This window comes from Corapipo altera, unplaced genomic scaffold, assembly GCF_003945725.1.
Source record: "Corapipo altera isolate COAL_440 unplaced genomic scaffold, ASM394572v1 52, whole genome shotgun sequence".
Classification (NCBI taxonomy): Eukaryota; Metazoa; Chordata; class Aves; order Passeriformes; family Pipridae; genus Corapipo; species Corapipo altera.
Genome location: NW_020884930.1, coordinates 3,594,858 through 3,619,100, shown reverse-complemented (window position 1 = coordinate 3,619,100; position 24,243 = coordinate 3,594,858). Strand labels below are relative to the sequence as shown.

Sequence of the window (24,243 nt, the reverse complement as noted above, 5' to 3'; positions counted from 1 at the left end):
TCCTGTGAATCCCTATTCGTATAGTTTAGAATCACCAGTTAAAAAGGAAGGGATTATCATTCTTAAAACAAATCTAGAATTTTTCAGCTATATTTGAGATAACAGAGAGGGAAGAACTCCATTATTAAAACCAGGCACTCAGCACATTAATGTTTGCTTTATTTTTATGTCACTCTCTTAATAAAATGTTCTTTTTTTTTCTCTGCTCCATCCATCACTGTGAATAGTTGTTGAACTGCATAATGGACATGGTGGAAAAAACTAGGAGATCTCTCACTGTACTACGACGATGTCAAGAAGCAGACCGTGAGGAGCTTAATTACTGGATACGGCGGTACAGTGATGCGGAAGATTTAAAAAAAGGTGGAAACAGCAGCAGTAGTCATTCCAGACAACAGAGCCCAGTGAATCCAGATCCAGTTTCATTAGGTGCAGTATCCTATTTAAAATTGTTTACAGAATCTCTTTAAGCTCAACGAAGTGTTAGATGAAGTTTGTATTTGTTCTTCTGATTGTTCTGTGATAGTGATGATTCCTCTCTGCTGACTACTGAATTAAATATAACTCTTGTGCCCTAATAGTCATATTTTTGGGTGGAATGACTTGAGTTTTTTTGGGTGACGCTTGGTAATTTGCTTTCCATTCAGCAAAGTCTGAGACTGGTGGGGTGGGAGGAAGAACTGTTGTGTAGGGGTGGCAGAGCAGTGACATGTGCACTAACTCTCTGTCACTTTTGACTCTCTCCATCACCTACTTGATTAAGGAAATCTGTAGGTGTTTCTACATTGTCTGCACTTTGAAACTGAGGGCTTTCACCGTCTTAAGTCAAATGACTTGGAAGTTGTCTTTCTAAGGAAATGAAGATATAAAGATAGGGGCACTTCTTAGGTGTATTTGGTTTCTGCTTAAGAAAGAAACAAGATTTGGGATGTCTACAGCCATGCACATCTGTGTTCACCGCTGCAGCTTGTGCAGGTGTGTCTGAGACAGTTTGGATGCTGCTTGTTGTGTAGTTACTTGGAGCTGCTCAGGCTTTGGCTTAGGTTGCAGAGCCCCCTTACAAGGACTGACCAAGCAGCTGGGCTTTCACCCCCTACGGACCTCCACAGTCATACTCGCATGGTATCTCACACAGCTACTCTAAAAGGACTCTGCTATATCAAAACAAACTTTTACTTTGTGGGTTTTTTTGTACTTTGTTAATACGTTGGCCTTTTTCTACCCCATCCCCTCACTTTCGTGGCAGTTATGGTAAAGAAACACATCTTGGTGATGCCTTTTTTATTGTTCTTCACTCTTTTGGAAGAGAACAGCAAACTATGCTTGCTTGTCTAATATTTATCTTCAAAAAAATAAATTGTCTGTATCCAGTGCCTTCTACTCAAAATCATTGTAAACTGTGCTCATTAGTAGAACTGCATATCTGTGTTATTTTGCACTATATTTTATTTAAAGCTGTGGTTTCCTTTTGCCTTTATGAATAACTTATTAAGTCAAAGACTTCTTTAATTGCAAATAGAAAACCAGAAAAATCTAATCCCCTCTTTGTCATTCTCTTGGTAAATCTCTAGAGTTATTACTATAATGTTTAGTGCCTCTTGATAACAACTTTTTGTGTGTGTGTCAAATTATCTGAGTCAATACCTCTATAAATTAGCTTCAGTCAGTGGAAGGAAGGGTTATGGAAAGGCTGTTCCCAAGTTCACTAGGAAATCTAGTCCCTAGAGGAGCTGTTCTCAGGAAGAAGCATTGAGGTAATGGCTTGTACGAATGGTGTTAAATGTCATGTAAAGAAAGACTCATAAAAATGGCACCTGAAATGTCGATCACATCTGTAGCTTTGGGAAGGACACTTGCAAGTGGCACACTTCTCTGGTAAAGCTGTGATGCAAAAAGAGCTAGTCCATGGTGCTTGTAACTGTAGTTAGTAGGTAAAAAAATGAAAAACAGCTAGAGTTTTTATATTTCTTCAAGAAAACTGGAACTCATGACATTCATCAAAACTTTGTAGATAATACTGCAATCCAAGAAAAGTAGTTATAACTGCAACAACAGGTACTAAAGATAAAATGGAGATCAAACATACAACTAGATCCCTATATTAGCATCTTGTTTATGTGTTTGTCAAGATGAATTCTTGGAAACAGCAAAGTCTGCTGCCTTAAAAGACGTTATACAGCACAGCCTTTTGTATTGGACACACCAGTCATTTCTGCAGTACTGCAGGTACAACTGAACTGGTTGGAGTGAATCCATTCAATTTTAATGTGTCCATTTTGGCTATTTGGTTGAAAAATACTTCTGAGACTCATGAACATGAAACTTGGCTTGCTTTAGTGATGTAGCGTTCATGTCAATCGTAAATATTGATAAGAAGTGCTTTTTTGTCTAACATGACAAGGAGAAAACACTTACCTTGGAGTCTATGGAAGGGAAATCCTTATAGTTCCTCATTTCTGGTAGTAATCTAGTTAACAAAATGAGAACTCCTAACATTCAGACATATAATTGTCTGAAGTTGAAGCAGTGTCCATAAGCCTTGAGATGCTTTAGGGCTTTTTATTTTAGTTTTGAAGTGAGAAGGAAGGGGTTGAAAAATTCATACAATGTTTTAATTAAAGTGCCACACCATGTAAATATTGGTGGTTTTGCTGCAATGATTCTAAATATCAGTGATTCCCCTTTGTACTTTTTTTTTTTTTAATGAGGTAATCCACCCTTTAAATCCATCTTGTCATCTCCACTACCAAGGGGGAAAAAAGAGGGCCATATGGCTGCATTGTCTGTGCCTTTGTTTCTTTTTCTTCACAATTAAAATATCATCACTGAAGTGATAACATCTTACTATAAACAGATAGCTCTTGCTGAAAAACTCCGAGCTTAAATTTAGCACTGATAGTTTGAGTCCAAAAGCAATTGAAGAAAATTCTTGTTGTTTTGAACCAGTAGACCTTTTTTCTGCCAAAGACTTTTTGTTCTTCTTTTAATTTGACATCCCTGTAAATTATGTTGAGCATGACAGTTTGCAATATCTGATCAATATTTTTCTGTTGATATTTTAATTAAGAAATCAAATGAAGTATTTGATCATTCATTTTAATGCAATGTAATTCGATACACATACTAGTCAGCTACAACAGGTTACAAGCTGCCATTATTCTCCAATTGTGTGTAAGGTGAGTCTGCTCTTTTCAGTCTGAATAATACATGTTTATGAAAGTCTAAAAATGACTCAGACTTTATATATATTCACTTGATTAACAGTGATGGTCTATGAAGTGAATAATACATCATCCGACTCCTTCATTTCTGCTGAAGAATTTCAGTACTACATACTGCAGCAAGACTGCAACTTTCATCTTAATAGTGAATAATTACACATATCAGACATTGAATACTGAAATACACACGGTGAGATAAATTAAAGATGAGAGTTCTTCAATGTTGTAGGTTATAAACAAGATCTATAACCTTACTGAGTGCAGCTGTGGCTCTAGATAAGTGGTGTAGACACACATCAGAAAGTCTGCAGCAGTGTTGGTATTTAGTGTCTGTTGAATTTATCTGAATGGAAATCTTACAAAATAAGAGTTTGAAATCTCCAACTGAAGAGTGCCAGTACCTGCAGGATTTGCCCTAGGAAACCAGGATTCTCAGAAGTATATGAATTTGTCAAAAACATGTAGGTTAGCAATTTCTTAATAAATTTTTAAATGTTAACCCTTTCAGACCTAGTTTATATTTTATCTAAGGTGGTTCATTGCCATGTTTTCAGTGTTAGCCAGAGCACTCCTGCCAGTACATGTCTATTCATGCTGCGACTATAAAACCATTCCTTTGCCATTTGCAGTTAATCAGCATTGCTGTGATATGCGTGATACTCTCAACATGAACTACCCGTAACGCTGTGAGTGCCACAGTAACATTTATAACTTGTAATTCCGGAATATAAAGCCTCTGTAATACTGGTCACTGATGATATTAAGTATTGCTCTTAATCCACTCGCTGCGCGGGAGGTTTGGGCTAGATTGTGGTGTACTCAACTGCATGCTGTTATGTAGGGCGCCAGCTGCAGGATCATTGTGTGTTTGTGTGCTCAGTGTTTGCTTATGGCCTTCATTTACGATGATTCAGTAATATAGTAGCTGTGTGATTTTACTTTTCTAATTTCTTTAAAATGAGAATGCAACTATGTTTCGAACACAATTTAAAGGAGTGTTGTAATAGCCACAAAAATGTATTTGAGGGCAAAGAAGTGCATAAAAATACTGGAAACACGTACCCCCCAACCAGGTGCAAGGTAGTCTCATTCAGTATTACACTTCAGAGTATTACACTTCAGATCTGTATTTATGTATTGTTTGGAGTTGGGATGCTTCTGAGCTTGACTCTTGCAAACAAGGCAGTGAATATTTGATATTTGTTGCTCTGAGAAGTTTTTTGTTTGTTTTCTGTTTCCCACCAATGGTGTTCCATTTATTATAGGGTAGAATGAAGCAAAACTTGCATATGAAATATGAAAACCATAGAAATGCGTATATATTTTTGTGAAATAATCTGTAATTCAGGGCTGGTTATATGTAGCTTTTTTTATTTTTGAGCCCTAATGTTCAGTACAGCATATATGGGTATTGTTGTTCCTGCCAGGTTTTCTTTAATACAGTAAATTCTAAGATCCTCAAAAGATCAGCTATGCATCTCCATTTCTTAATACTTTGTATTGTAGGCTTGCATGTCATTGTCCGGTGATAAAACCCTCCATTCTTTTGTGTTGCCAACCCATCTTTGGTCCTTCTTTCCAAATATGGATTAGACTTCTGAAGGTTTTGAACACATCTTTTCCTTTTAAGTCTTTCTATTCTGTGATTCTTGGGTTTGGGCCTTATGAGTTCATATCCTTTATTTGGTCGTAGCTTTTCATCTCAGTTTCACTTCCCAGACCCATATATATTGCTGCTCTTACAACTCTACATATCCCTCCAGGTCTCTCTGTACTTTCAGCACCTGTTCTCTTTATCTTAAAGCCACAAAAATGATTAATAGAATGTGAGAGCTGAAACCAAGGCAAATTTTTGTGTGTTTTCCTCATGTGTATTGTTCTATTCCAGTCCAACAACTTTCGTGCTGTTTCACAAGTTTATTTCACATTAAAATAGAAAATGTCAAAACCATTTCTTATATCAAAAATCTCTCTTATTTTATTTCATGTAAGCACTTCACAGACAATTACTGATTACTCTCATGTATATGTACTTTTTCTTTCTCTTGTTGGGCTTTTTCATCTGGTTCAGTAGGAACTGGACTAATTATCAATACACACTTTCAAACTGTGCCTTGCCATCGAATTTCAAGTAAATGCAGTATAGTACATCCAGTTAGTCTTCATAATAACATTGTTGCATTTTTGCCATTAAAAAACTGTTGTTATTATGTCTGACATGTAAAGCTTTTTCTGTTATCCTTTCCTGTATGAACTGCCATGTCATTTCAGGTTATTCCTAATTTTGTCAGATTTCATTCTGTTTCTTCCCAGGCAGCATTTATTTTGACTTCTAGGTGCTGCAGTCAATCAGTTAATATGTTTTCCTCATTATGGCTTTTTGCAGTTGCTTGTACATTTAGTATTTTAGAGACTTTGCTCAATTATGTTACTCCTGGTTTGAGTTTTCTAGATGTCCAAGTTAAGATCTTTTTTACTGTAGTTTTCATGAGCAAGTTCTGTGATTCTTAAGCTGAAGAACACCTTACCTTAAAAATACTAATAATATAAGACTTGTATCCTCTGGTTATGTCCTGTAGTTTAGCCTCGGAAAGATTGTTTTCATGGACTCATCATCACTGCCTAAACAATAGCCATGTTAATAATATTTTTCTTGCTTGGAGAATACGGTTTTTATTATCTTCATAAGTGCTTCTTGTCTTTTTTTTGTGCACCATTCCAAACTGTGAGAAAGTCTCTCACAAGCTCTTGATTTAATTCTTCTTGCAGAGGATCTCATTCCTCATGTAAATAATTTGTGGTTGGAATAAGAGCTTGATTGATGTTTATGTTTTGGAAATTTTAACAATTAGCTGGCAATCTGGTCATTTATGTCATTGAATTCCATTTTTAGAAAGTCATGTGTACCCAAAAATCAGTTCCACATCTCTCTCTCTCTCCTTTTTTTTTTTTTTTTTTTTTTTTTTTTAATACTAAGTACCACAGACTTAAATCAAGGTTATGATCCTCTTGCAGTGGATGGTACCTTAAATAGCAGGCAGGAAAACTCAACACAAAGTACAAGACATGAATGCAATTAACCTCTTGTTTTGCCACCTTTGGAGGCTGGTTGGGTCTTTTCCTGCAGGTATTGCATGAAGAGGAAATAAGAGTGGTTTAATTTTTTGCCTTTAGTTTTTCTGAGCTTTCAAGCAATGTTTTCTGCTGCTGCCTCTGTCCCCCTAACGGAACTGGCACTGTGCCCATGAGTCTGAAAGCCTTTAAGGGATGAGAGAAGTGTACACAAAAATATTTGTCATTTCCAGAATCATATTAGCCAAGTGATACTGAGAATTTTCCCATTTTTGGTATCAGGTCTGAAGTCTTCTATCAAGTTGATTAAACCAATATAAATAGCTGTTTTGCAAAATCTGCACACACACACACACACACATATCATTTTATGCTTTAGAAGTGTGAAATTCTGCCAACAGAAATCAATTTTATTGTCCACATTATCCCAAACTTTAGTGACAAACCGAAAAGCTGGGGAAATCCTCTCAGCTGCCGGTCAGATGGGAGGATTCAGTCAGCTCCGTTGGTGTCTGCAGATTTTTGTGATAGAAACTGTATCTATGAAACAGTGTGTGGGGTTTGGGATTCCCTACTCTCTGTGTAATTGAAGCAACCCATCATTTCCACCTTTGTTATCTGTCTGCAATATTAAGTGTCATCTTTTAAATGCATTTAAGTTTACGTAAGCTACTGCATGTAAACAGTACTGAATGCATACATGCAGTGGTGTAAAAAATTATTTACAAAACCTGATGATTCAACCTTTTTCTTCAAAATACTACTTTTTGACCAAGTTAGTAAATAATAACTAAGGTACAAAAACGAATATATTTGGTAAAAATTAGGATTGAAAGAATAGTATGTGTACTTTTGTTATATTGCAAGCTCAGATATGTTGTTTGATTTCTAGCAGCATCTCTGAAAATATTCAAACCTATCTTTAATATACCAAATTGAGTTATTTTATTTAGACAATTGAATTCAGTCACACAGACAATAGTAATCATGGCAGTGAACTTAGTTTTATGTGTTTGGGTTGATTTTTTTTAAATTTTCTCCTCGATTACTTTGAAAAAAGTTAATCAGTTTTTAAATCATATTTTAAAAGAGCAGCTTTTCATCTGCTGAGGATATGTATGCTAAATTTCAAGCCCAGGTGAATTTTCTTTCTGTATTGTGTGATCTTACGTCTTTGAAGTCTGTGTGGAAGGGATCTTGCTGATTTCAGAGCCCTTAGGCCTAGGCCTAGAGGTTAAACCCTCTTAAAAAAAAAAAAAAAAAGAGGAGAAGGGGAAAGAGCTGTGAAAATGTGATTGAAACATATGGGTGAATTATGAGCTTCAGCTCCAGTGAGGTTGTTTGGCAGCACATGTATTTAGGGCTTAACGTAAAGTTAAAGGTTCTATTTTTCAAAGTCTTGGAGCTATAGCTGCCAACATGGGCTCAGATATAGGAAAGCATAGCTCTGAACATAGAGAAACACCCCTCTCTTTTTCTGTGGACAGCTTATTTGATCATTGGAATGACATCTTGGCTTTTATCTGCACTTGTCAGTAGCCATTCTGTTTGCACAGAGCAGAAGTACCCAACCCGCACTGTTGCCCTCTTTCTTCTTCCTTTTCTTGAGTATAATGACAAAGGATAAATCATGTCACTCCCTCAGTTCATCTTGCAAAACCTGACTTAGAAGTGTGGAAACTGTCATATAGAGTTGACTGGAAACACTGTAAAATAAAAATAAAGTGAACTAGTCTTAGTTTGGCAAAGATCAGACATTCAAGTTATAAACATTGATCTGGTCTATGTGACATTCATGAGCTGTGACCATGGCATCTGTTTTGTTTTGAAGGAAGAAAAACCTTGCATGATTTTTTTGTCTGAGCAATAAGTAAAGGGAAAAGGTATTTCTCTAAGCCTTGTTCTCAACAAGCAAGCGTTGCTTATGATGCTCTTTCTTTTTCCCTCTGCATCCTGTCCTCCTGCAGAATCTCATCGGGAATTCCTTCACAGGCCTGCGTCTGGATATGTACCAGAGGAGATCTGGAAGAAAGCTGGTAAGAACTGTTTAAAAACACCAGCTTAGTCTTCTGGCAGCTGTGTGCAGTTGTTAATGTACTGATGTGAGAAATGGGGAGGCGGGGGAAGGGCTTACTAGTAACAGGAAGAAATTGTGTTTAATAATCTTAAACTGGAACTGATCGAGACATTAAATAATTTTATAATACAAGCATCTGCTGCTATAGTTAGGGGAATATCAGTACTTCCAATAAGAACCCCTATTTTTAGGGCTTCTAATGGTTTCTGGCTGAAACTTGATATGTTAAAGTTTCAGTCTGTTAGCAATTTAAAAAAAAGTGCGGGAGTTTGTGTTTTTATTTAAGCTTCAAGGTTCTTACCTAGTTAAGGTAAGAATTCCCCAAGGAGGTGAAAAAAACTAAGCACACCTGTTAGAGAAAAAACTTCAAATATACATTGTAACTATTTTTAATTTTAAAAAGATTATGTGCCAGTCAGCCCCCAGTGAAACCTGTGCTCATAAACCTGCAAAGTTTTCAATTAAGCAAGCAAGTTAGCATCTCTGCAGCTGCTCTGGGTGTTTGCAGCAGCATTGACAGCATCTGCCCATTCCTGGAAAGCACCCTGTGCCCAAGTTGTCGCTGTGCAAAGTTTTCTTCAACACTTTGAAACTCTGCCTAAGCACAGGAGTTTCCTGGTGGGGATCCCACTGTGGTGCTGGAGCTAAACCTTTACTCTTTTGACACTGACATCAGAGCTTCCTTGTTTTCGGGGGGGCCTGGAGGCAGCTCTTGAACTCCAGCGAGGTAGTTGAGCTTCTGTATGTACACTGATACGTACCCCCCTCCTTTTGAACACCTGTATAACCATGAAGTCTACAGCACCTGTCTGAGCAGCAGTTAATGACTAAATGGCAAATATGCAGCAGTTTTGATGCTTTCTGATCAAATCTCCTGTAAATGTTTGCTGCTTTCCATTGTATTTTAAACAAGATACAGAGCATACATGTAAAAATGTTTTGCTGGCATACTGTTGCATCAGACAAAAGGTTGTGTTTTGTGTGTCATACAGGTTTATCATGTAATGTCTACGTCTTTTAATATGTTAATGTTTTTAGAATTGCATTTTCTGTGAAAAATAGCAATGTACATATTTTTCTTTTTATCCGAGGAAAGTGTAGCCTTTGTAACTCAGTGCCTGAAAGTATTTTTGTAGTTTGTTTTTCCATATTTAACATCTTAAATAAGAAATATAAAAGAAATATGCAGTCCTAGAAAAATCTCAGTAAGAGGAACATTGTTGAGTTGAATTTCAAAACCTTCCTTCCTCTTGCAAAATCTAGGATTTTATGTCACTTGCCATATCAGGTCATTTATATCTCATAGGTGCAATGCAAAAAAAGAAAAAAGTTTCTTCATAGTTAGCACAAGTTCATTGAAGCTTTTGACTTGAGTTATAAAATTGGATGTGCATTCACATTACATACACCAACAAATGGTAGTGCACAGAGGCTGTGACATGTCATCCTGTGAACATCTGTGTCATCAGTTCCTTTGAAATAAAGCTTTTCCTTTTGTCCTATTTCCAGTTTCCTGTTTTCAGGCTGATGTGGGCTTAAATCAACTGAGCATGCCTGTGAATTGGAGAAAAAAAAGTATGACTCTTTGCAGGATGCATACTTGTATCTGCATCCAAGTGTAGTCAAACATCAGAAAGCATACTGCTTTCATAAATCATGGGCCTGCATTTTCAGGAGGGTGCACTGAAGTTGGAGATCTCCACAATTTCATGATCGCTTCAAGGCAGTAAAGGTGCAATTCAGCTCTGTGAGAATAGGTCTCTAATGCCATTTGAGATGCTCCATAGTTTCCTGGCTGGACTGCAACTGCCAGTTAAGAAGGCTACAAATCTCTCAGAGGTAATTTCTGCTGGCTCAGTGTAGATCTCCTGGTATGTCAAATATCTATAAAGACAAGTGTACAGACAGCTGAATCAAGTATGAAAGTCTCTTTGGGATGCTGAATCCATTGCATGGAAAGAATGTGGCATAAAAACAGTTAAGCAATCTCAAAAGCATGTGGAAAAGGGATTCACTTTAAACTTTTGGAGATCGATAGACTCCAGTGTAATTATTTAAATAAACCAAGTTAGACACGTGCTTTTGTGATTGTTGAAGTAAGAACATATTTTGCAGTGCCTTGTGAGTTAAAGTCATGCGAGCCCAATTCAGTTTCATACGTCAGTAGAAAGCAGTCATCAGTGCCCTGATTCACCTCGTTGAATTACGGATATGGAGATGAAGAGTCCAAGACAAGTTCTTGGTGCTCCTCAGTAGTTACGAGGGAGGCAGGCAGGTGATGAGGATTGGTCAGACCGTAAGTTGGATGGCTTGCTCTCTGGAAATACCTATTTGTCTTTATTAAATACAGAGAGGGTCCTAGGCCTCTCTGGGAGAGAGAGTGGGCTGCTGCCATAGTTTCTTCTGTGATATGCAGAAACTGTCTTCCAGCCATCTCCTGCCACTTAGCCAGGCCCATTGTCCATAGCAGTCCAGTTGTAAGCTCTGGAGCTACAAAAGAGGTGTGAAATGATCATACTTTGTTGTACAAAGACAGTAAGGGTCCTGCACATTGCACAGACTAGTCCTGAGAAAGAGATGGTGCATTTTGGGATAGGATGCTGAGATAACTCTTGTCACCGAGTGTCGATGGCCACCTTTGCCAGGGTCAGCCTGAGAGTGAGATGGTGCAAAATGTTGTGGTGGTGCAGGACTGCCTATCTGCCCACCACCTTTCTTTTCTCATCATGTGGACCAAGTGTGCCCATGATGTGAGGGAGGTGACCAGGAGCTGCTTGGTGATTCATCATGTTGGGTGAAGGATGAGCCGAGTACCTCTCCTGAGTCTGCGGCAAGGACCTCAGACGGTGCTGAGTAATGCCTATTCCACACAAGCTGTTTCCTTCCTGGAGCTTCTCTCATGAGTTATCGCTACTCAAAGATTTCAGCTGCATTCCTAAAATGATGAGTGAGTTTGTGCCAAGATTGCTTAGTGTTGTTGGGAAGGCGAAGGATGCAGGTACATGCATCTTAGATACTTGGTTTTTAAAAACTTCCAGATTTATGTTTTCTGATCTTGGAATCTAATCACTCTTCCTTTCTCTGGAAGTGCAGAGAAAGGAAGAGTGCCACTATCATTCTTATCTTCATTGCTCAGCATTGTCAAGGCAAATAAAATCTCCTTCACTGTCACCCATAACTTTTCCTGCACAGATATGACAGTCTTTATTGTTATCTTAAACTGTGTAACCTGAATTCTATGTCTATAAAATATGAGTAGGTAGTGGAAACATTTAGTTTGAGGAGCTGTGAAGAAAATCAGTGATATGAAATTTTGTCTAGTTTGAGTGTTCATGAGTTCACAGTATATTGAAATAATGACGGTACATTGTCACGAAAACTTCCAACATATTTTAATTATTTGTTTTCACACTTAGTATAGCACAACATGAATTCTGTCATCAAAGTTAATGGAAATACTAAAATCTAATCCATAGTTTAAACCAATTAAAAAGTATCAGGCATATGGCCTCTTAAGCACTTTCAGCATCTTCACACTCTCAAAAGCTTTGCAAAAAAACTTCTACAATACAGAAGATAGAATTTAATTTTCAATTTCTATATTTGGACGGAAAAGTAGCTTAGCTAGGATGAAAAACTAAAATTAGAAGTCCCTGTGAAAATGTTGGAATATTTTGCTTCTGTCTAATATAAGAAACTGTCATTTCTAACCACTGCAAACACCTAAACACAAAACTGAATTTGTCTGATGTAATGAAAGTGCATCATGCCATACAAAGATAATTTCTATCTGTAGCAAATACCAGAAAGAATACAGATTTTCTTACAGAAATCCACTTTGTTAGTAACTGCAGTTCATAGACACGAAATGCCTGTATTTAAGTTGCCTCATTTTTATGAAAATGGTAATAAAATTGCATCTGTATGTTTGCCTGTGTATATTTCTTTTTTCGTGATCAGTGAATGGTTGCAGTTGGTAATAAATATTCAAGCACCTTGCAAATGTCCTACCAATTCCCTTTGCTGATCAGTGTGTGCCTCTGGGACTAGAATAGGAATGCATAATTTAAATATAAATTGCTTGATTTGCATATACAATTAGACTAGCTGTAGCTTTGATCGTAAGCAAAAATTATTGTCCTGTATTGCCACTTAGATAGAATTTTAATTCACCTTGAATATTCAAAGTAAATTAAGCCTTGGCTATATGGTTGAAGGGTATGATTTTTTCGTCTCCTGAGGCTTTCCCCTAAACAACATTTATGGTAGGGTAATATAAGGGCATATTTTCAGCCTCATAAAAATAAAGGCATAAGTTTTATCTCTAAATCCTTCCCCACCCCCTTGATAACTTCAGTTGAAACATCTCTTGCAGACATGCACACATGTAACACGCACACATACCCTCAGTGGAACTCTTCTTTCATTTTAATTAGTTCAGTTTCAGTTCAGTACATGGCTTAAAGTTAAGGCTTTATTGTAATTTGCTTAATGACTGAAAACGAATACTTCATATAGTTCTTATTTTTTAACAGCAAGTGCAGAGCTATCAGACATAACTCAAGAGAGTGACAGAGTATCTGTAGGTAAGGGTTAGGTCTGTGTGCATGTGCGTGCACACAAATACATGGGCTAAATATATGGACTAAAATTCAAACCCATAACACCGATCTAATACTTAGATTTTAATCTACAGTAAAACATTTTTAATAGAAATCTATGTTTTTAATTAAACAGAACATTTAATTAAGGTGGTTTCTAAGTGCATGAAACAATTAAGAGCAAACACTTGAATGAAACATGTCATAATTAGTTTTAATAGAGTGTTAATTGGTACTAGGTTTGCCAAGTTAATAATTACTGCTTATTAAATTTTCAATTAATCATTGTCATTTTGCTTTGAATAAAGATGAAAATTAGATAAACTAATTCAGGGGGAGGATGGTTTCCTTGTTAATTAGAGCAGCTAATTAAAAAAAAAAGAAATTACTTGTTTTAGTTGTCAATTAAAAGACTGTTCATTAGTAAAATTTTTGCACCCTTCTTGCATCAAAACCCAAATAACCGATTTGAGACAATCCGTGTTTCCTGGAATAAAAGATATGACACTAGTATATACCAAAGAAAGGGTTCAAACTGTAGTTGTTTTACAAGAACCATGAAGGTTTCAGTTTAATGAAGCGGTGTACCCCTGCTCAGTGTTAACTGTGTGCCGAAGCCTTGCTGGCCAGGGTGTGCTCCAGAGCTCAGCGGAGCCAGGAAGTTGAGTCTTCAAGTATAAATATGGATTTGAAGGAGAGATCAAGAGGTCAAATGAATGTTCATAAACAAATTTTAATTTTGTCTCATAAAACTGTATGTCCAGGAAAAGATATTAGACCAGTGATTTAAAATTTTTGTGTAAACTCTTGGGTTTTTTTAACTTCATGTATTTGTTTATTAACGTATGGGGGAAAAAATTGTTAAAGACTGTAAATCCTGTCTTAATTTCCAGAACTTAAAGATATTTTTTTTTAAAAGTCTGTAATATCATGTTAAAATAATAATTATTGTCAAACCTGTTTATCTGTGCTGCAAAACCAGTTTTCCAGTGTTCAAATAGATTGCAATTATATTGTGCCAGAGATCTGAAATGACTGTACCTAAAGAAGTACTGACTGTGAATCAAAACAGCAAGAATCATCACAAGTTAGAGACTTTGGATATGGGGAAGTAGAGAAGCACCTCAGTGGTCTTGAAGATTCTTGAGGAACAAGATTCCTCTGTGTCCCTGTGCTCAGAATGAAGACTGTCATAATTGAGAATAATCTCAACACAGTAATAGTGATGCATTTCCTGCATCAGTCCCACATAGCCTTGTGCCAAATGTCCTGTGCTGATGAGGATTTCTTCCCTCCTTTGCAGAGGAAGCTGTCAATGAGGTCAAGCGCCAGGCGATGGCTGAGTTGCAGAAGGCAGTGTCAGAGGCGGAGCGGAAAGCTCACGACATGATCACTTCAGAGAGAGCCAAGATGGAGCGCACTGTTGCCGAAGCCAAGCGCCAGGCTGCAGAGGACGCACTAGCTGTTATCAATCAGCAGGAGGATTCAAGTGAGGTAAGGACCTTGCTGGGCAAGCATCACCTGTGGCTGCAAAGCATACGTGAATCTGAGCTGGCTTTATTCTGGCATAGGCTGTTTGCGTGACACAGGAGATCAGTGCCCACCATTAACTCTTCGCACAGTTGCTTTGGACATGTATTCCAGGCATACACTGAGTTCCAAATTTTCTTGGCTGTGTAGTAATCTGAGCCCAAAATAGCTAGTGAACTTGAGCTGTGTTCTCACCTTTTAACTGCTGTTCAGGTTACATATAAAGTGCACGTTGCTGTTCTACCTTGGCTTTTCAGTAGCTTCATTTTAAAGCTCTTTAAACAGCCACACTGGATAAATAAGATTGCTCAGTGGAAAACATTTGACAAATCTAATTTAGAAAAAGAAATTATACATGTAAGAGATTGTAGAACAAGGTGGCTAAAAGCTTGTCTGGGGAAGGTGTTGGATGTAGAAGCAATTAGCAAAAGATGATGGTTCCTGTAGGACAGAACGTGGATGTAAATTTGGAAGTGTTTCCTTATTTTGAATGTGTTGCTTTGGCTGCAGCATTTCAGAGTCAAGGAGTGGGCAGCATATGGAAGGAGGAAAAATAGACTGAAAGAACAAAGAGTAAAACAAGAATAAGTATGTTAAGCCTTGATGTACTTTCCAACCTGAGAGTGGAAAACCTTGAACTGTTGTGGTACCGGACATCTGACACCATGAATGGCTGGAAGTTGGGAGTGAAAGAGCAGCGTGTGTTTGACCAGTGCAGCATCAGTCTAGATAGCAATTAAATTTTATGCCTCTTATAGAAAAACAGAGTCCTTAGTTAAAACTGCTCTTAAAAACAGGCATGACAAAGAAATTACGTCAGTTAAAGTTTTTGTATACAGTCTGCACTTCTCAAGACCACTGAAGTGAAAGAGCGTTACCTTCATGAAGTATTTGTTGTTCTTATACGAACATCTTGACTGTGGTGAACCCACTTTTTAATGTAAATTTTAAACAGCAGGGAGTTGGGAAAAAGAATAGATAGCAGAACCTGTTGTGTGGGACATATATTTGTGTACAATCATGTATAAACACTTTCTGTGGACTGTATGGGCAGTGTTATAGAAGAGTCACTTCAGTTGAAAGATGCAGATGAGCTGGCTGCAGCACGATGAGAACACTGGCAGAAATCACAAGCAGATAAGTCAGTGGCATGCTGCAGTATGCATCTGTAATTTGAGGGAGCATAAGATTTTAATTCATACCAGGCTTCTCTGGAGATGAAAGACTATTGTGGGATCACTGAATGCCCAGAGTTTCTCCTTAATGTGTAGCAGATGAATAACAAGGAGACAAAAGGAATTGATTTTCAGCATCTGAAAGTTTCTCAGGAAGAAAGGGACCAGGGGAAGTGTATGTACCCTTTAAGTACTAACTGTTCCACTGTAGATTAAATGAGACATAAATTCAATTTATTGGCCTTTTGTATCTAAGATACTCAAGGACATTTTTGCTGCACTGTTCATAGAAAGGGCATTTTTCTGACATAGCATCATTAAAGAGCTGTCATTTTGTGTGTGTATATATACAAGAGACGCCTATTGTTAAAACCAAAATTCCAAAGATAAATGCCTTTGGAGGAAACAGCAAATTAAATCTGTTTAGTGAACTGATACAGTGTAAGCAGGACAGAGGAAGTACTTATGTGCCAATACACACAGCCCATTTTTCCACAAGCAAATGTGTATTCAAAGGAATGCATAGAGAGTTTGTGTGCTGTAATTAAATCCTGAGCAGTCAAAGCTCTGGAAAAAGCCTTACAACAACAGACATCTTTACTTCTTCTCCGGCAGAATTGATTACGAGGTTTTTCACTTCTTGCGAATGGGACTTCAGGCAAACAATCCTTTTAATTGCGCTCTAATGAAATGTGTCTCATAAGGTTATAGATGTTCTCAGGGCTGTGTGTGTCCTCAGGGAGGTCACAAGCCTCCTTGGCCTAGAAATAAAGTCTGGTGTCCTGGTCCTGCAGTTTTCACCCCTGTGTGGTACATGAGTGTCCACACAGGGTGGTTGTTTTGAGGTGGAAAGTGCAAGTTTTAGTAAGCCATCAGAGAGAACTCAGGTTTGCTCAGTTTGTGATTACAGGTGCTTAATTAACTGTGAAGGGAGATGACAACAATACTTGTTTGAGAGTTGGATATGTCTATATATAAGTAGTTCCTCTTTAGTTTCTAATTACGACAAACTCCAGAGAGTTAGGGTGATGCTTCTCACAATTACCTGTCTTTTTTTTCCCACGGGTGACTCCTGTAAGAATGAACTGGCCTTTTCCTTCATCTTTGAGGACAAGATATTTTACCAGTATTTGAAAGGTGTTTCTTTGGTGATGAGACCTTGTGTTTTTTGAGTTTGAGGAGTAAAACTCCACATTTGCTTTGGTGTTCATCCTCTCCCACATCTCTCTGTGGATGTCCCTCCTCATTTGTCTAGGTTAGAAGTCTCCATAAACCTTTCTCTGTTTACAGCTTTCAGCAGAACACTTCCAGCAACACAGATGCCTCTGTACTTAAGACACTGGAGTAAAATTTCTAGGGCTAAAATATTTCCAGTTTCAAATATGAGACTGTTGAAATGCAGCTTCTGCAGTCTTACAGGTCTAGAGGGGGAAGGCTGAGCATCTCTCCTCATTTGTTATCCTTGGTGGGACATTACACCTGCAAGACAGCGCAGTGTAGGCTGCTGTATAACCTCTATGCAGTTCCTGACAGAGAATATTTCTCCCATGGGTGTCATTTGTTCCTTTGGCTGTTGAAACCATGAATGGAGATGAGAATTTGGCACTGGGTTTCTAATGTATCGGATATAATTTTCATCTGATATGGCCACTCCCTGTCTATTGGCAAGGTTTCTCCCTTAGAGCTCTTCATTTGTTATTCTGTAAAATGCAGCCTGGACCTAACTGAGGCTTCCTGAAGCTGTTCTGGTATGAGAACTTTGTGGCATGATTTTTATTGCAGTCTGCTTCAGAGTTCAAAGTGATAACTAGTACCAAGGATTAACTACCACTCAGGATTTTTGTAATTTTTGTAATTCTAAGGTAATATGCGGTCTCCTCATCCAAGACCTTTTAGGGGTCTCACAAAGATAAGTAGATTGGGTCTTTGATATTCTTTGTTGATGTTGTTGTTTTTGTGTGTTTTTTTCTGGGTATGTTTGGGGTTTTTTGGTGTTCTGTTTTGCTTTGTTTTTAACCCAGAAAAAGTAGCATCCCTGAGTGCAAGATTGTCTGCAAGAAAAAAGTGAAGTTGGGCATGTTAAGCTGACCAGACCAAAATTATGGGAGCATAGGACAGTAAGAAGACTTACAGGAGAGGTGTGATATTTGGAAGTATCTTGACTTTTAAGAAGTGGTCTACAATATTTTGAGAATCACCACATTACATAGTATAATTTTCTAACTATAGAATTTCTAACCCTGACCTGATCTCTTGTTGAACTATTGCTCTTTACTTATGTTTGAATTGTTCAGCACAATTTAATTGGCAGTGCCCCTGATTCAGTGTCTGTGCATTTACTTTCTAAAGATTTCCATAGTTTCTTCACATAAGGCCTTGCAAATGACCAGGATGTGTTTGAGATTTTCTGTTATTGAAATTAGTTAAGGACCAGCTAACAGAGCACTCTGCTGTTGGAAGGCAAAAGGACCAGGAGAAGTCCTACCTGTCAGCATGGCTGCTCCTGAACCACAATTATTTCTTTACCAGTTCCTTACAGATACTTTACAAAAGATGACCCATTCATCAGTAGTTGACTTGGCTAAGTACAGAAACATGTGTGAGCAGCCTACTCTTAAATGACTGCAGTGCTTGCTTTGGCTGCAATGTACTGTTGTGCAAATCGGTTTTAATAGTAAGGGTGAACAGCTTAGCAAAGAGACTGGCTGCCCAGATTGTAAGAGGGGGTGGGATCCTCAAAACATCTGTCTTTCTGCTGTGGTATAAAATGCCACTGAAAAATTTGACACTCAGTGTTCTTCCTCACTTTTGAGTAGAATGGGGGCTGGGGACAGGGAAGGAACACAAATGTTTCAGTTCTCTCTACTTAAAGCAGATGCTGACATCTGCTCAGATAAAATGGATATGTAATGGTCCAACACTGCTTTTAGGAGATGTGTAATGTTAGGGCTTGTTTATATTGCAGCAGTTCATGTTGTATGTGAATATCACACTTACCTGACGTTTTGAAGACAGCTGGTTTCAATCTCTGATGACCAATCCATTGAGACCAGAACTGTGCCAGCAAAGCTGACTCTGAGCATCAGATGGTGTGATTCAGGCAAGCCTAGTTTTTAGGCTGGTATTAAATTTAATACTTTTGTCAGCTAATGTTTAATTTTTTTGGCTGAGCGTCTCTTGGAAAGTAGCACATCATCCCCTGCAGTGGTGGGTGGTACAGAGGCGCCAGAGCGATGTGCTCTGCGCAGGATCAGTCCAGATGTGATGTGAACATTGTCACTGCCCCAGACTGCTAAGCTAAGCCTGGTTAGCCAGCTTGCACGTCTTCTCCATATGCTGCTCTGTACTTCTGTTTTCAGGATTTAGCTACTCTTCGCTGACTTAAATGAACATTGATGTATTTCACACAATAAACAGTGGCTTGGGCAAGCCTGGAGTGTTCAGTGATAGGTGTAACTTTACTAGAAACATCTAAAGGTTCAAATGTCATTTTGACGCAGCGTGGGAATTTCTGAAGTACCAGTATGTTTCCCCTTCTAATGATTCTTGGATAAAATTCTCATAAACAACTTTGCTAGGTTTTTTACTGCTATTCAGAAGCTCATACAGTCCTTGTTTACGCCGCTGTGGTTTCAGTGATTTCTAGATGTTCCTTTTCTTGTGGTTAGCAGTGGTAGAGTTTTGAATGCCATGGGCATTGCAGAAATGGGAAAAATCTGTGTTCTTCCTACCCAGCCATGCTTCCTTTCATGGTAAACTGAGGAAATCCAGAATTTCTCAAAGATGACAGAGCAAGGGGGTTTTTTGTCTTACTTAAGCAACCTCTATCCTAAGTCTCAGTTGGAGATGTCAGAGGAAAGCAAATACTCAATTGTGGTTGACTATTTCAGAGATAAAAGCAACAGGATGGGCAAAATTATTGACAAGTGTGTGTTCTGGTACTGGAGACCACAGAAATGGAAACCATTTGTTTTTAAAAATTTTCATGATGGCAAACAGAAGTTTTTGAGTTCTGTTGTTTGAAGATGGAAGCTTAAATGCATGAGAATTAAGAGTTTGACCTAAGATAACGCTCTGACCTAAGACTGATGTTCCTTGTCAGTTGAAAGAGGAGGATGAAATATGATCGGTGGCATAAATTCAGAGTGGGATTTCCATCTGGTGTAATTTAGCCCAATTTCATTGAATTAATCCATTTTCAAGGTAGAGAAGTTAAATTGAATTGTGTAGTCTGAGAATCTGGCCTTTTGTATAACCCCACTGGTTCACAGGCAAATCAGCGTAGAGTTGAGCTGCAGTCCAGTCCTCCTTGTAGTTTTAGCTACATCTGGAACTCTGTAGAGCACAAGCTGGAAGTGCAGTGTGGTAGTTCACTACCTAAAGATGAAGATATAGACCAGCAGAGGCTTTGAGAGATCAGCTACTCCTTTTCTCAATCCATGATCAACTCCAGCTGAATCATTCCTGTAAGATACCTGCTTTATCTGTACTTTAATGATGGAGATTCTTCAGCACCTCTAGGCAGTTTTTGCCTGTCCTTAACAGATGTTTGATCCCATTACTTCTGCTTATCTGTGTACACATAGATTTAGACATTCACTGCAGTGATGTCTGGGTGCTACTGTCCCCTCTCAGGCTACCATCTCACCTCAGGTTTAACAGTCTGAGTTCTTTCAATCTCTTCTCATAGCCTGTGTTTGTCTGACTTCTGATTATTCTGGCTTCCATTCTCCAAGTTCTTTCCAAGTCTTACCAGTCTTACTTGATTTGCAGTATTTGAAGTGCATCATCCCAACCTGGACAGTGCTCTAGGCTAGATCTTACCAGTACTAGGAGATAGAGAGTCTTAAATAATGTGTAAAGCAGTCCATAGTTGTGATCATATGCCCTTGTATGAAGATTGCCACCTTGTGACGTTGTGGTCACCTGTTGTCCAAGATGCTGTCTACACAGTTCAGCAAGGATGCTCCATTTTGCTGGTACCTGCTACAGCATCCCAGGAGGGAAAATACCTTGAGTATGTTCAGTCCCATAGTGAGCTCGAGCTCTGTCTGTTATGGCTGGATCGATTTGAAATACGTGAGCAGCAGAGGCATGTGAAGCACAGCCCAGGCTAGTAGCTGGCATCTTGAGCCTGGATTTTCTTTGGTAGAATTTGGGGCTATCATCCAGCAGTGTGAACAAAAGGCATCTGTTTCCAAAGATTGCAGTGCCCAAGCCTGATCTTTACTACTGTTTTTCACTACTCACACACAGGAAGGAGCAATGAATGGCCACAATGGTGAGGGCTGTAGGACAGAGGGTTCCGCACGTCAAATCCAGCTACTATCACAGTGCAAGCTCCCCATGACATGTGTGCTTCTTCATGTTAATTTGCACTATAGTAATTTTTAAATGCAATAAGTTGTTGAATAAGTGTGAGCTGTAACATTTATTTTGAAATTCTTGTATTTTTTGTGCTTTTATTCCCACAATTACACTAAAGCTGTAATGACCTGTTAAATTAGAAATAATATGTCCAATGGACAAAATCACATACCAAACAATGTAGGACACATTAAGGAATCATGTAAGGAGCCAGCTTAGTGCTTTGCCACTTCATTAAAATCTTGCACCTATGTATCACTTTTCATGTTCTAGACAGGCTGATGTGTATTTTAATAAGAATGTTGAACCCATACTGTTAAAATTAAATTACTGTTTTCTGACATCAGGTCTTGGGGTAAGATACTGAAATACTGTGTGGTGACTCTGGTCACATCTGGAGACAGTTCTGTGTGTGCAGATAGCTTTCCTCAAAAAGGGAGGCAAAATGAAGGTTCCTCAGAAGCTGACCTGTATTAACTAAACAGATGCTTGAACAGGTCAAGTTTGACATCCTCATAATAATTCCCACACAATTAAACCATGCACTTCAATGTTGCTAACAGATCTGCATAAGGGAGTAATTCCTGCACCTGGGCAGTTACTGGCTGATTTCAGCATTATTCCATGTGGGGAAAAGTGTCTTTTCAGAAAAGTCTGCTGGGGAGGTTTTGTGCGTGTGAATTTGTTTTCAGGGGAGGGGATAAAGGGAAATAAGTGCCAAACCCAGGGCTGGCAATTCAGTTAGAAACAAATAGCTAGGAGGTCAGCAAGCATGGCAGTAGGTGGAAACTCTGTGCAGGCACGACTGGAACAGAATTACACTGTATTTCCTGATCACAGTACAAGCATCGAGCTGTTAAAGTGAAACTTTCATTAGTGTGATGCAACTGTAAAGAAATACTAGAATAGCAAAAGAAGGAGAATCCAGAGACATCACACTTTGTTATCTTTCTAGTAGCAGGATGAGTCATTGTATCTCTTTGAAATGCTAATACAAACAGGTCATTTTGGTGTATGTGTAAATATGTCTGTGTGTATGTGTTCGTGTACAGTGGTCTAAATGACTTATAGTTATTTTTCATTGTGGAGATAAAAGGTGTTCAAGAATAGTACAGCTATCCGTTTCTAAAGGTGGATTTACCTCTCCAGCACTGGACAGAGTATGAGCAAAAAGAACCCAAAACAATGAACACTGAATCAAAACCAGGTGATGCCAGACAAGGAGTCTGAATTCCTGATGTTCAACTACCAGAAACATCTGTTTCTGTGTGTTGGTAATTCCACCTTTTTTTAAAGTGTTTTTAAAGATGGGAACAATTTTATGAATTTAAAAAAAGTCCCCAACACATGTATCTGTAATTACCTGGTTTAGTCTGTGTGTTTAATCAGTATGAATTGAGAATGCCATGTACCTTTGATTTCAGTCTCAAAGAACAATTGAGCACTGGGCAGTTACTCTTCCCCATCTGCCAGTACATGCCTATGCAAAAAGACAACCAACCAACCATCCAAAACAACAAAAAATAGCAAAAAGGGGGAAAATGGAACTAACATAGGGATATTTTCTAAAGAAGCCACTTGATTCCAATTAAATGTCTAATTTCCTTAAAATACTGTTTTGGATTTAGGTCTTTGTTTGATTCTGAAATTGGGAATTAGTTTTTAAAGTAGTTGAGGAATATCACTTAAGGATTGGCTGTGTTCCAGCATCCAGCTGGCAGAGCTATAAGAGTGTGTTAAAGTGAATAAGCACACATATTCTTCAGTGGCTTCCCTATCCTGCCAAAGATTTAGGCTCTAGCTTAACTGTTCGCTGCCAGAAGTGCCACTGAGTCAAATGGCATTACTCAGACAATTGAAAATGAAGTTTTCCTAGGGTAGTAAGTTTTACCTGTGTGTTAAGTCTTTTTTCTCCTTTCTTATCTTGCATTAGTCCCTCTCCACTTTTGGAAGAACAGGGTTTTTTTATGTGCATGTTTCATTACTTGTTTTAATAAATCTGTGAGAGGAGCTAGCTGAAGTCTTACTGAAATTTTCTGTTAGTCATTATGCTACTGCTGATGGCTGGATGTGAAGGCATACTTGGAGTTTGCATCATTAGTACTGGCAAATAGCTGCTTCTATTCTTGCCCAGTTTCTGAGGGCCAGAGTCCCCCAGGTGACCAGAGCTGCCGTAGAACAGGTTCAGACACCCAAGGTGTAGCACCTACTGATGCCTTAGCTGTTCTTGGGCAGAGGGTTGACTAGCAGTTCCCTGCCAGCTGTTTTTAGTGTAAAATTTAGGACACTAGCTAATTTCTCCCATCTCTCTCCCTCCTCTTTTGCTTCTAGAGTTGCTGGAACTGTGGCCGGAAAGCTAGTGAAACCTGCAGTGGTTGCAACACAGCAAGATACTGCGGCTCATTTTGCCAGCATAAGGACTGGGAGAAGCACCATCACATCTGTGGACAGACCCTCCAAGCCCAGCAGCAAGGAGAGACACCAGCAGTGAGCTCCTCCGTGACACCCAGCAGCGGGGCTGGAAGCCCCATTGACACTCCACCAGCAGCTACTCCTCGGTCCACCACCCCGGGAACCCCATCCACCATAGAGGCGACTCCTCGTTAAAACTGAACTCGAATCTCCGGAAACAAAAACACAGCAGAAAATGAAACCAATTCCTCATCCTCAGATGCGCAAAGATTTTAACTGAACTGTCATATTTCAATACTTCAATAAGAACTTACTGTATCTTGAGGTGGTAGAAAATACATAAGGCCAGTAACGGGTCATAATGACTTATTGTGGATAACAAAGATATCTTTTCTTTAGAAAACTGAAAAGAGAGCAGAGAATATACACAAAATGATAGATTTGACCTCCTCCCTGTTATTTTCCAGTAGCTGGGATTTTAAACTAGATGACCTCATTAACAGATGCTTTACCAAACAGCAAACCAAGAGATTGCTAATGCTGTTGAAAGCAAAATGCTAATATTAAAGTCACAATGTTCTTTATAACAATAATGGAAATTAAATAAAAAAAGAGAGAGAGAGAAAAAAATCACCCTCAAGGGCATGAGCATTGGATACAGCAGTAGACATTTTAACAAGAAGATGAATGGCGTCCGTGGGTTACTGACTGAACTTTGAAGACCCGCATCAAAACGCGCAGATGTGCAGCAGATTGGAAGGAGACACAGATGTTCATTTTTTTCCTGT

The 24,243-nt window shown here is 38.5% G+C and overlaps 1 protein-coding gene across 7 annotated transcripts in view; it reads left to right on the top strand.

The window, feature by feature from the left end:
• The window catches only part of RUNX1T1 (RUNX1 translocation partner 1), a 111,940-nt gene that overhangs the window by 84,490 nt on the left and 3,207 nt on the right, over positions 1 to 24,243 (top strand). For all 7 annotated transcript variants that reach the window (XM_027659128.1, XM_027659131.1, XM_027659129.1 and 4 more), the window contains 4 exons: positions 228 to 429; positions 8,261 to 8,329; positions 14,275 to 14,465; positions 23,375 to 24,243. The exon at positions 23,375 to 24,243 is cut by the window's right edge and continues 3,207 nt beyond it. In XM_027659128.1, coding sequence (XP_027514929.1) covers positions 228 to 429; positions 8,261 to 8,329; positions 14,275 to 14,465; positions 23,375 to 23,650 — 738 coding nt within the window. In that variant the 3' untranslated portion in view covers positions 23,651 to 24,243. The remainder of the gene's footprint in view (positions 1 to 227; positions 430 to 8,260; positions 8,330 to 14,274; positions 14,466 to 23,374) is intronic.